The 15206-nt window shown below is 40.6% G+C and overlaps 1 protein-coding gene across 1 annotated transcript in view; it reads right to left on the bottom strand.

Annotated features, from left to right (window-relative positions):
• LOC140235076 (carbonic anhydrase-related protein 10-like) overlaps nt 1-14250 on the bottom strand; it is a 92676-nt gene extending 78426 nt beyond the window's left edge. The window contains exon 1 of the mRNA XM_072315112.1: nt 14082-14250. Within this exon, the coding sequence (XP_072171213.1) occupies nt 14082-14250 (169 nt within the window). The remainder of the gene's footprint in view (nt 1-14081) is intronic.
• Nucleotides 14251-15206: the final 956 nt, after the last annotated feature.

Here is a 15206-nt window from a genome sequence, read left to right as displayed (position 1 = left end):
AATTGATATTCGCCCTGCTGAGTATCTTTAATACGCGCTCACTCGCACACGCGTGACAACTCATGCAATCGTAATTGGAAAGTGCAAATTCATAGCTAATGGCATCTTAGCATTTGTAGAAGCATGAAACGCACTCTCAAATTACTCTCAACATTGTAAACATCGTAAGTGCGTGCACGCATTTCGTGTTGTAGCTCTGTAAAGTATACTACCGCTACGGCTATAATCTTCTAACAGGGCAGCTTAGTTCATTGAGTTGTTTTGCCTGTCATTTTGCATCATAATCATGCCTTTATACTGGATAACAGCGCAGTGTCAATATCGGACTCCACAGGAGAGACAAAAAAGGGACAAAAATGGTTTGAAGATCTCTGAGCGAGGTATACAATAGAAAGTGAAGTATTTTTCTCCACCGCCGCACAGCTATCAATCAATAAGTCTCATTGAATATGAATCACAATGGCTTCTCTTTGTTACTGTAGTTAACACGGTACGGTACAGCCTTAATAACTAATCGTTATTTTTTGTTTGAAGTTCCCTCTCTGTAAGATTAAACACCTCGAGTGTTAAAAAAAAAAGTATCGGTATCTACCCAGCAGATCTACAGCATCGTCGCAGCCGCCACTGCCCGCCCAGCGCACTGCGCGTGATGTTCGCTTAGGCATAAGTAATTAGATCGAACCCGTTAATACAGGCGAGTGGCGTTGCTGGTCTAATTAATCCTTCCGGAGCGCTCCCCCGGACTCGGGCTCGTATTTATTGGCCGTAGCTCCGTGCCCCCGAGACCATGATAGCCACGTAATTATCGGTATTGAAGGCAGTGTACGAGGAGCGAGTAAACAGCATGGGTAGGGGAATGTATGGTGTGTTCATGTGTGTGGAAAAGGGTGCAGATTTTGCTTCTTCGTAATAATGGTCCCAACGAGACGCCTGAAAAAGTTCGTTTTGTCCACAATTCGCGCGACACTTAGCGCGCGTAATGAGACAGTTATTGGTACCGCCGGGAAGCAATCTTGGGTCTGAAGATGAATCTGGTTGTGGCACTCGGGGAAAGAAGGAAAAAAAAAAGAGAGAAAAAGCTTGGAAATGACAGGATTATGACCACAATATCGGCTGAGCCAGGGCAGTTTCAAAATTGATCGCGTGGGCGCAGATGTAATTGCCATTTGAGGAACGCGTTCGAAGACTTTTCTTTATTATTTTCTTTCTTTCTTTTTCTTTTTGCTGGAAAAGGTAGAATCATGAACATCAAAGACGGTTTTCAATGTTAATCGTTTCTTGAAATAGTAAAACAGCATTCCGAAATATCCTCTGTCTCTTAATAACTATATCAAAGTATATGGTTAAAATTTGTCAACAATCAACAGGCACAGCATTCTTTATCAAATATCTACAGAGCAAAAATTTGATAAAACTTCCAAAGGTTCACGGGAGTTAGAATTCCGTGAAAACCAATGTACATGATACATTTATTATCGACGAAACAATTTTGACTGCTCGAAAGAAGGAGTTTTCCATTGAAAGTACGTGAGAAGTTTTTTTTTTTTTTGATTTATTTTTTTTTAATGAAGTTTGAAATGAAGCAAAATTGACAGGTACTTTTCTTGCAAAAGAAATCCCTAAATTTGTTTCCACAGAATGCCCATGTCTATACTGTGGTGCAAATTACAACGAAAATAGGCGCTCAATTTAGAAGATGTTTTCGTTTTGGTTTTTTTTTTTTGGTTTTTTTTTGTCTCTGTGCTTTTCTTTCCTATAGTAATTACTTAGACGACAATCACTCAAGGTGGAAACATAAGATTTTATCTGTTTTCTAACTTATCAAAGAATAATGAAGAAAATGCATTGGATAGGCATTGCGACGGGTATTATCAATCTCCAAGGCCAACGATGTCACACCGTCCTATAACGTAGAAACGCAATACTGTAAGAGGGCGTTACATGTTGCATTGTCGTTTCATCCGCAACGGTTGGATATAATCCACCAAGATGTAATATAACATGTATAACGATACCAATAACGATAACTGCAATGGCGATAGATGTGCTTCCTAGAATACATCGAGACGACATCTCTGTGGTATTTGTTGCGGCGAGGCCCGTATCACGTGTTCGATAATGAATCGTTCAGCAGAAAGAAACCGATATCATAATGCTAACTAATGACTGTGGCAGGCCATTTCAAAAGCTTCTTCAAAAGCTGCTCCAAATTGGCTGGCCTGATCTCCCCTCTATATACCCAAAGCGTGAGTGATGAAATGTCGGATTCGAAAGAGAATAGGGAACAGAGACAAAAAAAAAGATGAAGACAGGAGGGGAAAGAACGGGAAAAGGTCTGAAGTTTCCTGAATGACCTCACTATGCATTGCTAATTCGCCGTCACATGGAGCGGCCATGAATCACATGGCGGTAATACGATCCGCCCAGAGACGAAACGGCAAGGTTCGTAGCGGCGCGGCGGGTCCGTCCAATCCCGGGCGGCCGGCTGCCCCTCCCGGCAACATTGCACGCGTGTTCCCATTTTCGTCGTTCTCGCATCAAAAGAGGACACTTTGGCAAAGCTAATGGCCCCCAGTCTAGAAAACTCCTAATTCTGTTATACGAGGGACATACCCCTTATTCGCTATACGTACTCAATCTTGCGCGGGTAGCTTTCCATTTGCATGTTTGCTGTTAAGAGAATCTGCTTCCACAATTTGGAGACAATTTTCCCGCCCCTCTACATACATGACACATAACCACATTGCATGTTACTTTCTGCTGATTTGGAAGGGGGTAAAACAATAATGTGAGCCTACCCAAGTTTATTAAATCAACTCTCTGATCATGTTCTCATTATGTGGTCGTTTTACCGAATGTCTGTCCTGCTTTTAATTACTTTTACTTTTGTAACTGAGAGAGTCAAAGTTTTTGCATCGAGTGCATGAGTTGTCCATAATAGGCCTTTAAAAGCACTCTTTCTCGTGGAACCTTAACGTCTTTGAACATACTAGAAGATAAAGCAACACATTTGGGTTGAAACTATAAAGATATTATATTCTGTAGAAGAAAAAAAAATAAATTGAAACTGAAATTGAACGGTCGATCTTAACGATTTCGTTGCGTTCCAGCTTATTGAAACACTTATGCCACTTATCAAACATAATCTACAATTATCATGTACAAGTTTGTTTTGTTTCCTTTTTATTCTTTGGTAGTCCCTTTGGCCAAAGCCCTGAGACTTTACCTCAGTAAGATCACCAATAAAGGCACAGTATGCTCTGTTCCTATAAACACGAGAGCTAGCGGAAATAGGAGAGTTTTACCATAGTATTCTCACACGCGTTCTTAGGCTCACTCCCGTAAAACGCTTTTGTGGAGTCAATAAAAAAAATTAACAAAAGATTGTGTATCATTCAAAATGATAATAAGATCATGCTGAATGGGAGCTGAAATGCTCTTTTTTCATAACTAAAATCCAAGCGGATCCAAGCGGATTAGTGTTCAATATTAGACAGCTTCACGTGGATCATTGTCAAGAACATCAAAGACGCTATATGATTAATATAATCATCCCTCTCCCTTCTCCTCACGCTATTACTGGTCTCAAACGGGCTCAAACGGGGAAACTGTTCCTGCGAAAGATTAAATGATCATCATAATCCTGTTGCTCAGGAAAAAAAGAAAACATCAAAATTATCATCAACCTTAGGTAGAAAGTGCAAGTTCACTTCTATTTTAAGGCAATTCTATGCGTGTAAGTTTTTCCTCTCCCTCTCTCTAGCTCTTTCTTTGCTAGTATGATAGATGAATAATAAAAGCTTTGAATATGTGCACATACCTGTGACGTACATCGGCTTCGATGTCATCATGCCGAATAAAATGGCATCTCCTCTGAAAATTGATGCGATCATTTCTGAATTCGGTTGCTAGGCAGAGATAGAGAGAGGAGGAGGATAGAGAACCATGCGAGAGGAGCAATGATGCTCGTGACATAGTGAGTGATGTGTTCCATCTCGGAGAGAATGATGTGCGCTCGTTTTGTGTCATAGCGGTTCCCTGCAGAAAACCACGTGACAAGCGGTCCTCCGCCATTATTCTAGACCATGATGCTAAAATATGCACGACAGAAGGATAACAGCTTCCCCTTCATTATACATGCTTACAACTTGACTAATATTACCATTCACATTGAGAATTCATCTTCAGTAGATATGAATTCTCCGTGTTAATGCTCTTCCGCAATTTATCTGCTCTTTTGTCTGGTTGCTGTTGAGTTGCGGGTGAGCTTTTTTTTTTTTCTTCCGTGAAGAATCGAGGGGAGTATTTTCTGCTCGATTACGCCAGCTCTAGCCAAATTCAATGAGCGTCCCATTTTCCGTTTCTGCCACAAATGAATAATGACTCACTGTGCAAATACATTTCGAAAAGAGAAATACTAATCGATTGCGATCGATCAGGGAAATGGCAATTTTTGCTTCCTTGAATTGCATCACTGCAAGATGGTGATACGATAAAGGACGCCACAAGGGAAGATAAGCAAGAAAGATTAGTTACTTCTAATGGATCGATGCTTAAAATATGATTAACTTTTCCGGCAATGTCTTTTAACTACATGCGATTTCGTCTCCCTTCTCTCCTTCTACTTCTTTTCTTCTTTTTCTTTCCTACTTTTCTTTTCTTAGTATCGAACACTGGCAATATTATACGCGGTTGGCTGTAAGGACATTTTAACCCCTCAAGCGCTACTATCCGAGGCTGAATACGTAATTCAGGGTTATCCAAACTTTACACAGTGCGCGACATGCACAACGAAAAAAAAATGAAAAAAAAAATCCACCGTCACCAAGTAGTTGGTGGTCTGAACGCACAGGGGATTTTTTCATTAATCATCTCTCTGTCTATCTCTCTTTATATTTCTATATAGATAAAATCATCCTCGCTCTTTCTCTCTTTCTATCTCATAGTTTTTGAACGCGCCACGATAAAAATTGCATGATTTTTGCAGGTGTTGGCAGCCGTGACAATGTGTATCCGTTTATATCCAATGCTCTCACTGTCACTCCTTTCCGGCTTACATTGTTTGCGCCTATACTACCTATGACCTTCCCTTTGTACCGAGGCTAAGAACGGCCACGTTGCATAAAAGGTTGCAATAGTATGACACGTTCTACAACCATGTATAGGAAACATCAAGGAGAAATCTTTATTAAATACAGGTGGAATATAACTGGAATAAATTGACTTGGTTAGACAAAGATGCATCCTGAATAATACACACATGGGACTACCAAACTTCCCCATTGCGGAATACAGACACTATAGGACCTACCACACCATACCTGCACAAGGTATTACAATAGCTGCAGGGGGTCGACGGGTTAATGTGTGATGGAATAGGACGTTCATATCTACAGACGATGACTTCTTTGCATGTTAAGGTACATGCACTAAAGATCTAGAGTCTTGAGAATGGAGAGGCTTTTTCTGAGTATTCATTTTGTCAAGGGATGGTCTTATTCTCATCAATAATGTTATCATTATTACTACTTTATTACCCTAGAAACACACACATATCATGTATGTATGTAGGCACACGTACATGTGTTTTATATATATTAATATATGAGTGTTTATGTGTATGTGTGTGTATCTCAAAGACACTTTTTATCAATGTATTGGCTGCAGAATGATGCTCAATAGAGGAAAAACACTTAGGCAGACACAGCTTTTCAATCTTTTTATCTATGGCTACAAGAAACATTCTGTTTAATCTAGTAGTTTTATCATAATTCTAACTCCCGGGTTTTCTTTAATTGTCCATTGCTCCAGCAATGTACTCTCTGTCGGGAAAATTTAAAGTAGCTTATCCATTATTCACAAATATTTAATGATTTGACAGCATTCAAATATAAGATTTTAACCCTATTGATTCTCGATGGCTCCGCTTTACACTTTAATATGAGAGAAACTAGGAGCATGATAGACCTTGCAGTCCCATTTTTCAGACTAGAGAAACATTGTTTAACATTGGCTTTAAACTTTATCAATATATACATGTATGCATATATATATATATATATATATATATATATATATATATACATATATATATAAATATACATACATATATGCATTCATGTATGAGTTTAAAAGCATTATACATGTTAGAGAGCACGGAGCTCTTAACTGCGGTGGATTAAGTGACGATCCCCCTTTTCACTCAGCTCGTATAGCTCGCATCCATCGACGCGAACGTGTGCGAAAAGATGGATGGTACTTCCGAATGTATTTGGACAAGAAATAAACAGGATATGTCAACCACTCATCAAAATTAGCTCGGCGAATAAATAGAGAAGAGAATATGAAATACTGCGCCCATAATTGATGGGCTATGTATATTATTTCTCTCTCGACTTTTTTTTTTTCCTTTTGGTATCTCTTTCTGTCCTAGCTATATTGGAGAGGGGGTTATCCATTTCGACTCTGGCAATGCTCAGTGAATAGGATTGACGTGGAAAATGAATAGCGTGTCTGCTCATACCTACGCCTCAACGATCATGAAGAGGAGTATGCCATGTTGAATAGTTTGAGTCACAATAGATCCAGTCGAACAGCAAAGTATTGATATACACACAAATATACATGTGTGTATCAATACAATGTTCAATATATATCTCTCCTTATTATATAATAATTTATACAAACATATACATACGTCATGTACGTATAGCAAAGAGATGCTATACTATAGGCGTATATTTATGTAAACACGAATACAAAAACAAAGGTACCGACAAAATACCCAAGAGTATACTTGAAAAAATGTGTCTATGAGCGTTTGTGTTAGCGTAATCTTTATAGGAGCACTATATTGTAAATGAGAATATGCTTGACTTGTGTTGTTTCATAATTACCTGCAGGTCTCCAGTAAGACTCCTGCACAGCAGGGGGATTTCATCCTAGTATTTTCAGTTTCTCATAGATAATATCACCATCACCCCTTCTTCATTGTTCTTCATTACCACAGGAAATTGTCATTTTGTTATACCCTCGCACAAGTATATCATTGTCGTATGTTCGAGCAAGTCTACTTCCAGCCAACAGCCAACATGCGATGTCTACCCGATGGATTAATATGTCATTTAGCGCAAGTGCCTAGCTGTGTTTTCTCAGGCACAGTGTCTAAGATGTTGCAGCGTTAAGAACAATATTAACCCGTCTGGCAACAACACCCGCGCGAGTGTCGTCTCCGGCTATTTACCCGCGGACGCCTGTCCCAAGAGTCACGGCAACAATGCACGGTCACTGTTGCTCCACTTACACTTCGCCCACTCCACCTCCCCCCCCCCCCCTTTCCTTCTCCCTTACCTCAGCCCATCTCTACCTGCCCACCCTTGGCCGGATGCAGCGTAAATTCCCTTTCGGAATGTAGACACTCGGTCGTTTTATCGTTTCATCTATCTTCGTCACCTCTCCGTATCCCTTGACTTCTAATGCAAGTCACACACACACGCAGAGCGTCAAAGCTTATTAATGCAACACTACGGGGGTCATGTGCTAGGCTAGTGTGTATGTACGCCCCCCAAAAAAAAACTCATGCGAAATATAAATTAACATATTTGTAGAGATTGTGTTCTGTTTTTGTTTTGTTTTCTGTCTCGGCTGCATCATCGCGGGAAAACACTCGAGATGTCATTTGAGCCGCTTGATCTCGACAAAGCGCGTCATATTTCGCTCGCATTTCTCCTACCCAAATGCCAACCGGATGATTATCGCAGTTTATGGTGACTACGAGTCTGCAAAAGAATCACGACCGACATATGAGCTTTCTCTGCACCCTCCCTCCTTAATGTAATATCTCGACTAATTGCAAAGCATTACGCTTTTCTGGAAACAATTCACAGCGTGGATGCTGCCAAACCCTGATGAGTCACATCAATTTGGGCCTGGAAACATCAGCAATAACTTAAAATGCACACATGACACTACGCTACGCTACACTACACACACGCACACACACACACACACACACACACACACACACACACACGCACGCACGCACACACACACACACACACACACACACACGAACAAACAAACAAACGCGCACGCACTCACACACACATATACATGCATATATGCATATCCACATATCCACACACACACACACACACACATACACGAAAACAACTTTGCAGGTTACATTTAAGTGAAAGTGCGCAGCAAGCCTAAATTTGTTCATGGAGCAAAAATTAAAGAAATCGGCACTTCATATTAGGAATGATCAATACGGTGACGATCATTCTCGGCAAGTGGATGTGGCACCAGAATCCAAATTATGTGAGTTGGGAGATATTTTGATAACATTAATATATTGATGTTTTACGCTAGATGCGTTCTCAAAGAACCATGCATACGTTCCGGCTGAGGACTGACTCTCAAACAGATGCTGCGGGGATAAGCCGGTCCAACTCAATCTATTCAAGTATACCTCTTTTCCGTGATCTTATCAAAAGTAATATAAATCTTTAACCGTCGTGCATGTTCGCTCTAATTATCATCACATTTGTGATGCCATTAGAAATTCCACTCCCTTGAAATCATACCCTTTATTGACAATGCTTCATTGTAATTCAGGGTGTGCGTTATAATTTTGTCTCACTATTATTAAAGATGAGTGAGCTATATTTCATATGCAAATGAGTTCATCTGTGTCAAAATGAATAGACACCATACTTAGAGAAAGAAATGTGCTTGGAATAGCTTCTCGCAGCAAGAAACCCTTGAATCTGCAGAACACTGGAGAGAATGTAGGTGGAGGCGGGAGGGGGAGCAGAAGTCGACAGACAGCAAAGAAACTTTTTCTGTAGCTCGGGAGAAATCTTTAAACGCCAGCCAATACGAATAGAAGTGTCAATGTATGAGAGCGTGTCTAAAACGACACCATTATCAGGAGCGATTTCACGCCTCTCCCAGGCCGGCGGAGGGATTTGGGTCTGAAATGGAAAGTGGTGGGAAAGCAGCGTGGGAGGTGAGTACTGTTCAGTTCCGATATCGACGTATTTCTTGGTGTTCTACACATTTGCGACTTCAGTTTAACTCTGCCATTGCAAATACAGCCCGTCTGAAAGAACTGGTGTGAATGGACTGATATATTTATATATCAGGGCTCGACACTAACGGTGCCCCGGTGGCCCGAGGCCACCAAAAACGCAAGTCGGGCCACCAAAATTTCGGAAATGAAGAATGGGGTAGCCTGATCGGGCCACCAAAAAAGGTCGGATGTTTGCCTTTGGGCCACCAAAAATAAAAGTTAGTGTGGAGCCCTGTATATATACACACACATTGTATATATAACTAGAGTTTCATATCAGTGAACGGTATCCGCAATTTTACGCATAGAATTAGGTAATTTTTGTTTGAAAATTGCAAACTTCATACGCACCTTTTGTGAACCGCAGATTTGTTACTGATTTTTTTTTTGCCAATACTTATCTTGTTTCGTTCTCAACCTTTTTATTGCTTGTGTACCATTTGCATTTTGTTATAATAACTTTCTACACCTATTGTAAACTGTGACAGTGTCCCGTATTCACCTTTGACCTTCTCCCATCGGGCAAGAAAACAGTGTTTGCGTCATTAATTTCATTTTGATGAATCATTGCTTTGAAAAAAACTCGAACTCCTTCCTTGATGGTATCAAGGAATACATATCAATTTCAATGTATTGGAGACAGCACTTTCTGAAGAAACGCTGAGCGGCTATTATGTTCATGCTCTTTCACGGCTCTTTGAACTCAAGTCAAAGGTCTCCATTTAGAAAGGCCTCTATCATTTTGAACTGTGTGGTCTGTTTACTTTAAGTGACTCGGATGGAGAACAACAACTGGCGTTCACTTGAATTTTTCTCGCTCGCGTCAAGAACCTCGAGTTCAAAGGAAGCAACGGAATAATGGTTCGAGCTTTTTTCCCCTTGATCTCCTCTACAGGTTCCTTTGGAATTCCCTATCAGATACAAGGTGATGTGAACGTCTCAAGTACAGATAATCGAGAAATCAGAGCTTAGGCACAGTGCTAGGTATCAACGACAAGGAGAAGACTGAACGTAGTGAGCTGTGGTCAGCCGCAACAAATACCAACCGGCTCGTCTTTAGGTTGCGTGAACTTTGCATTGACAGCCTCCGCACGCACTACCCCACCCCTTTCTCCCCGTCCCTCCCCGCCCCCTCCCTCCCCTCCTATTCAGTACGCAGATACAGAAAATAATCAGTTCCATATGAATTGTGTACGACAGCAATGCTGGACAGAAAACCAAGATATTTATTTCATTGGCTGGGCTAATAAATCTTTTCATTTTTTTTTCCTGTGATCTGTTTTTGTTTTTGTTTTTATTCTTGATTACACCTATATATATGAATCCTGGGTGACCTACCGAATACTATTCGCATCATGTTCGGCGAATGACTGGGGCCTAGTCAAAATTGCAATATGATTACTTCCCCCCGTGCCCCTCGATCCAAGACATGGGAGAGATATCAATAGCTGGGTACAGAGACGTGGAGATTTCCCGTTCAGTATACCCTCGCGTTGTGGCTTCAGTCAAACATAGAAATGAATCGGTTGGTATACTTCAGTGTGCAGTATAAGATCCGAGGCAGTATAGAGAACGCTCAATCATTCCATCATTTTGGCGGGTTATCTCTTCCTCTCTGTCTATCTATCTATCTATATCTCTCTGCCAAATTGCTACATCATTGCAAAGAAAGAAAAAAAATGATAATAATGAGCCACGTGTTGATGTTTGTATTCCAAATTCCCTCTGACGCAGCAGTGGGGATGGGATTATAGAGGAAGATAATTGAGAAATTGGTTGTTGATGTAGGGAATGCTGGGAGCTAGGGAGAGAAGGATATAGACAGCGGATATATATAGTGACAGAGCAGAGAGAAAGAAGAGAGATAGAGAGAAAGGGTGAGAGAAATAGAGGAGAGAGAGAGAAAGTTGCTTCCATTTATATATCACGTTATTGTGTTGACATTAAAGGGCAACATTTATTTGAAAGCGCATACGTTTTAAGCAGACTGTGTGAAGCCATTGGTAAAAGCCGATCATATTGAAATACAGACAAGACGACCTTTTTCTTATGTACATTGAAATATAGACATGTAACAGTGCGATGTAGATGACATGGAGAAATGTTGGTGTGGCATTCTATTTTCGTCACAATAATTCATGCAGGTAATCTGTGCCTTAGGCCGTTAGATAATCCTCATGTTTATTTTTTTTCTACCATTTTATCAGCTGCCGTGTAGATGACATGGAGAAATGTTGGTGTGGCATTCTATTTTCGTCACAATAATTCATGCAGGTAATCTGTGCCTTAGGCCGTTAGATAATCCTCATGTTTATTTTTTTTTTCTACCATTTTATCAGCTGCCGCAATCACGGCATCCATCCAAATAAGAATCGTGAGTAGCTTTATGGTAATGGATCACGCCTTGAGAAAGGTATAATCTTTTTCATTCTACATGAGAACAAATTGGAAGGTGTGTACTTCGTTTGTACAGAATGTGCTTTACGAAGGGAGAGGGTGCAAATAATCTTTATCGTGCAGATTATGATGATATGAACAGTATTTCCACTGCGATTGAAAAAAAAAAACAACAACACACACTATGCCACGGGCAACACTTCCATAACATCATCATTAAGAAGTATGAAGTTAAGGGGATATTGTACTCAGTTGTATTATTAATTTTCTAGGTTGCTGGGGTTCTTTTTAAGTACTCACAGGTCATCAGAAGGATTTGTGACGATTGAGATCTCCGTATTATTATCATTACATGCAGAGAAAGGGGTAAAAAAAAATCCACATACCACTGCGATGTGCATGTCAAGTTTTGCGACCTGAACATCCTGAAAGTTAATGTTTGCTATTCAATTATTCAAAACTGGGAAGCATTATCACGCGACGTGCAGGTCAGGGAGCAGTGACCGTAACTTCTTCTCTCTATAAGTCATATTAAACGTTTCTCTCCCCTATATACCCCTTCTCCCATCTCTCTTTCTCTCTATCTACCCTCTCCAATATCATAATATTCGTGCAATGGGGTTGTATGAGGGGTTTTTTCAGCTTTGTCTCCCTCTGAAATGCAGTTAGCGCCTACTCTCCCCTCCCTCTCTGTATTGCTGTCGAAGGTGTTTGAAAATATGTATGTGATATCCATCTGTCTGTTCAGTCGTGAACTGTGGGCGCGCGAAAAGGTTTCGCGTTAGTCTGCACTTGCAATCAATCAACGAAAATGCACAAAAAACAGCGCGCATGACGGCACACGGATTCTCTGCCGCAAGACGTTCGCTTCAGCCGGCAAATCCCGGGAACGGAACAAACACGCAAAAAGGATGACATCGACAACAACAAGAAGAACAACAGTAATGATCTGGGATTGGGAGACGTTGATTCGAGCGGAAATGCACCCCAGTGATCGATACAGGGGCATGCAATCGGTAAGCGCGGCTCTGTATCCTGAACGCGAATCTTGTCTTTGAATAACTCGAATTCGAACTCGCATCAAAGGTTGCTGTAGAAAAAAAAAAATCTACTATAGTATGTCACACTCCGAGCTGTACACGTAATGATTATGAGTGGAATCGGTAGCCGTGTCCCTACAGCGTTCATCCGTTGTCTTGTTCTACCTTGTACTTATTTAGCATTCATCTCAGCGTTTAAATACGCCTCGCATATACCACTGCATTAGTATTTGCATTTGGGGCTCGGGAAGGTAGCAGTCGTGGCGAGTTCACGCATTCTGCCATTCATAAAGTCATACGACATCATTTTTCCCCCGAGATACTAATTGGTGTAGGACGCTTTCATTTAGAACAGAGGTCAATTGTATTGAAAAGGTGCATTAAAATTAATCGACTTTCATTCCAACGCCCACGAGGCGGACATGACTTAAAACATTAAAAAAGAAAAAAAACTGTGGGATAGCAGAGATGGCTTCATTTACCAATAAATGGAATTTGAATAAACTAAAAAGTCCTTTCCTCAAATTGCATGACAGGGGTTATTTTGAGGACTATATGACGTCACAGTCTTGCAGTCTAAACGCAGATATCGGGACACGAGTACTGTCTACGAGAAAATCGGAAATGGGATAAACCCGTTGGCTGAGAATAACTCAAAAAGTAAAAATAAAAAAATAAAAGGTGTGTATGTCTGAACGTATTTTTGTTGCCTGTCTGTAAGTCTGTGAATACAAATGAAAGATTTGACTGGTTTATCTAGTAACCTTCAGTTTTGTTTTGTTTTGTTTTGTTTTAAGTACGAGAAAGATGTTATTGAATTAGGTGATATTACAGTGCATCAATAATCATCTCTTTACAAAAATCTGCTCAATTAAGAAGACAAATGAACACACTGTTCAATCAATATGTGCCAAAAGTGACTCGTTTTTTATTTTAAAAAAAGATCACACACGATCTCATAAATCTATTTCCCATCCTTGTCTATTGGTGGATAAAAGATGACGATTTTCGGTTATATTTTTTAATCTTCCTACTGTTGAATGAGACGTGTCAGCTACACAATTACTCTCTATGTTTACGAAATGACATTAAGATTTTTAATGATTCCATTAAAGTTACAAAGACATGATATTGATATACTGCGTGAAGTTGTAATACTAAATTAAGTTACATACGTTTACATTAGGATGGACATATAGATATTATTTTTACTTAAAGGACCGATGACTTACTCTTTCTTCTTGTCTTAGTGTTTTGTTGTTGTTGTTGTTGTTGTTTCAGGGAGAGGACATAATTTACCCTTTTTAAGAGGCTGCTAATTTGATTAAGCTTATCCTTAGAAAAGAAAAAAATGATTTCTTTTTTCCTTCTAAGACTCTGGTATTCTGCTCACATCCATTCAATGAAAGGACCGGACCCAAACGGATAGCCAGGTCAACAGTGTACGTTTCACGCTGGACATTGAAGACGGACAGTGCGATCTGAATCCAAAACCCTCTTACCCTCTTTAGCGCTCTGAAATCATGAAATGCAACAGAAGTGTGAAGAGAAAGAGAAGTCCCACTTACCTTTACAAGTGATGGGCAAAATTACTGTAAACAAGAGTGTCAGCATGGCATAAATAGCCGCCTTCATGTCTCCTTTTTCTTCTTTACGACCTCCGAGACGAAGATAAATCAAATCCTGGAAAACACTTCCCTTGTCTACACAGCTCCTCTTTCTAAAAATGTCGAACATCTGCCGTCAGTAACTCGTGAAGAAAAAAAAAAGATGGCAAAGAGTTAGATAAGAAGAAAATGCTCCCGCCTAAGATGGTCTAGAGTGTCCCCAAATGGCTCCGAGATCAGTGCGGTAGTTTATGAGGCGAGGATGATGCGGAATTGATGCAGGAACCGTGGATGAGATTGGGGGTACGAGCAAAAGTTGGAGAAGCCCGATGAATTATTTGGGAGCACGCCTCCGAGATGCGATGCGTTCGTGTGTTCTACTATACGAGATGCGTGTGTGTATCATGTGTGTGTGTGCGCTCCGGCCTGCGTCGCGGAGCTAAATGACTCCGTGATGCGCTGTGCGTACCACCAACCCCTCTTCGCTACTATACCAACCGAATGAAGCCTTCTCGCCAACGCCGCAACACTCGCTCATTGGTTTATTAATGACATAAGGCCGAGGCCTGGGCCCTCGGGGCGTGTTCGAGTGCTTCTGAACAGCGGCGAGTGTGTGGCGCGAGTTCGAAAGTCAAGAATCTGACAACTGTTGGCACAGCGCCGCCCCAAAAAACACTTTTGCGTGTTATCACACGCTGTACCGTCCGGCTGATAATGTAGAAGACTGTTTTAGCGTCCCCAAGAGCAGCACCAAACTGAATGTACTTACACGGGATTTTGCTGACACGCTCACCTTACTTTTCTCTCTCAGATTTCAAATTAACTGTACAAGATTGAGTACCAAAAGCTTCACAGTAAAATCAGATGAGATGTTGTTCATATCTAATGAAGATCTCTACTGTTTAATCATCCTGTGTTTGAGAATTAACAGCTGCATGAATTGTAGAGCATCCTGGTGATGGTAATTACAAATGTGTCAAGAACAGCTGGTGTAATTAGGTCTGCTTATCCCAGAAATGTTCATTTGTTAATTGATGTTAGAGTTAAGTCGTGGAATCCAAATGGCTAACTACTCTCCTCTTTGAC

Source organism: Diadema setosum, chromosome 11, assembly GCF_964275005.1.
Source record: "Diadema setosum chromosome 11, eeDiaSeto1, whole genome shotgun sequence".
In the NCBI taxonomy this organism is placed as follows: domain Eukaryota; kingdom Metazoa; phylum Echinodermata; class Echinoidea; order Diadematoida; family Diadematidae; genus Diadema; species Diadema setosum.
The sequence above is the reverse complement of the archived record's forward strand: the minus strand, read 5'-3'. Positions and strand labels throughout refer to the sequence as shown.